Source organism: Geospiza fortis, unplaced genomic scaffold (assembly GCF_000277835.1).
Source record: "Geospiza fortis unplaced genomic scaffold, GeoFor_1.0 scaffold450, whole genome shotgun sequence".
Classification (NCBI taxonomy): domain Eukaryota; kingdom Metazoa; phylum Chordata; class Aves; order Passeriformes; family Thraupidae; genus Geospiza; species Geospiza fortis.
The window spans coordinates 1,014,149-1,015,970 of NW_005054416.1; the positions used below are offsets into that span (position 1 = coordinate 1,014,149).

Consider the following 1,822-nt stretch of genomic DNA (forward strand, 5'->3'; position numbering starts at 1 on the left):
AAAAAAAAATCTAATTTAGCACAGGGTGTTGCTCTTGACTTCCTGTTTTCCTTCATAAAGTTATGTGCATTTCTATATAACAATCTGTAAATAGGGGGTGAGGAAAATCTCTCTCCCTAGAGGCAGAATTAGTGATTGTGCTTCCAAAAATTTACTCACAATTTCAAAACTCAAGCAAGCAGCGTAGTTCCTGTCCACAGCAAGTTTGGCACACTGCATTTCTATCTCTGTTTAACTGACAGACCAACCTGATTGCAAAGCAGTGAAGCAAACACAGCTCCAGAGCTGCCCACAGCCCAGGGACAGTTGGCTTTTCTCTCTCAGCACTGCTCAGTCTTTGCCCAAATTTGTGTCTGTCCTTGCACACTTAATGGAAAAAGCTTTAACACAGCGTTGGGGAACTTGTGTCTCAATCTGAGAGCACCAGAGCACCTCAGTTTTGGCTTTATTCCCGACTGTCTCCGATGGATAATCTGTTTTCTTCATTTGAAAGAGGACGCTGCTGGCACCAGCAGAATTGGGGTGCAGGCAGGGGGGATCCCGGGTTTAGTCACAGCCCTGCTGGGACCTGAGAAGGGCACTCACCTTGTCAGGGAGGGATGAAGAGGACAATCCTCCTGAGAAGCCCTGGCTCTGGAAGAGGGTGAAGGGAAGCAGGATGGCAAGCACATGAGGTGAAAGAGTTTCTAAAATGAAAATAAAAACAAATGTTGAGCTAGGAAACACCCCACCTTCCAGTCCTGGGGTGTAGAGGAAAGCAAATCACAGGGAATTACAGTTATCTGGGATTTTAACAGGAGTGTACATGACAGCTCTGTAAAGCTGGGAGCCACAGGAGCACTTCCCAAAATATCTCAGCAGACCTTACTGCAGAGGTCACTTTTACAAATTTCCATGCGACTGAGCTGTGCATCTGTTCTGTTTGTACTGCCTGCAGACACTGCTATAAAGTACTGTACATTGATGTACCTGAGCGAAGGAGACAATGATATAACCATGCACTGTACAAGAGTTATTAAAATAGTTAAGTTATACTTATAAATCCATCTCTGTCTCTTTCACTGGGTTTTATAAATCCATCTCTGTCTGTTTCACTGGGTTCTCATAATGGTTTGTTACTGACAGTCTCAGAAACTCAGCAAAAGGTCTGAAACCACACATTTCCTTTTGGGTTTGGGGACTGACAATCAATAGGAAGGGTGTTATGGCCTGGATAGCTGTGTTTTAAAAATAGAGGTAAAAATCTCACACATGATAAGAATTAAGTACCAGAAAAGCTGCAAGCTGAACTCCTTTCCTAGTCTGGTCTAGTGGAAGATGTTCCACCCATGGCAGGGGGTGGAACTGGATGGGCTTTAAAGTTCCTTCCAGCTCAAACCAGTCTGGGAATTTGTGATTCCATGACTCACAAGGGAGGCTCTCCTATTCCATGGCAAAGAAACCAGAGACAGTATGAACCTGTTTCAGTTCAAACAGCACTTAAACCTAAAGCTTCTTTGCATTATTCTTTCTTGGGTTGGGCAAAACATGAAAAGGCTGTGCAAAAGCACATTCTTGCCTATCAGGAAGGGGAACTTTTGTGGCAACTGTCCCAAGTGGAACAAAACAGAAAAAGGGAACAGCATAACCCCACGACACAGCCAAGGGACAGATTCTCCGACATTTCCAGCCAAGGGCCGGCTATCCTCTGCCTCAGGTGAACAACCACACTAACAAAATCACCTCCTCTACAGCCTAAATAGAGCTTAGGCAAACCAAGAGCCCAAAACACCTGGCATGCTGGCTCGGGGGCTCTCTCGGCGGCGGGAGCTGTGCCCGACAA

The 1,822-nt window shown here is 45.4% G+C and overlaps 1 protein-coding gene across 1 annotated transcript in view; it reads left to right on the forward strand.

Annotated features, from left to right (window-relative positions):
* The window catches only part of LOC115948492 (epidermal growth factor receptor kinase substrate 8-like protein 2), a 3,488-nt gene extending 2,337 nt beyond the window's left edge, over positions 1-1,151 (forward strand). Inside the window, exon 3 of the mRNA XM_031061487.1 lies at positions 1,126-1,151. Within this exon, the coding sequence (XP_030917347.1) occupies positions 1,126-1,151 (26 nt within the window). The remainder of the gene's footprint in view (positions 1-1,125) is intronic.
* Positions 1,152-1,822: the final 671 nt, after the last annotated feature.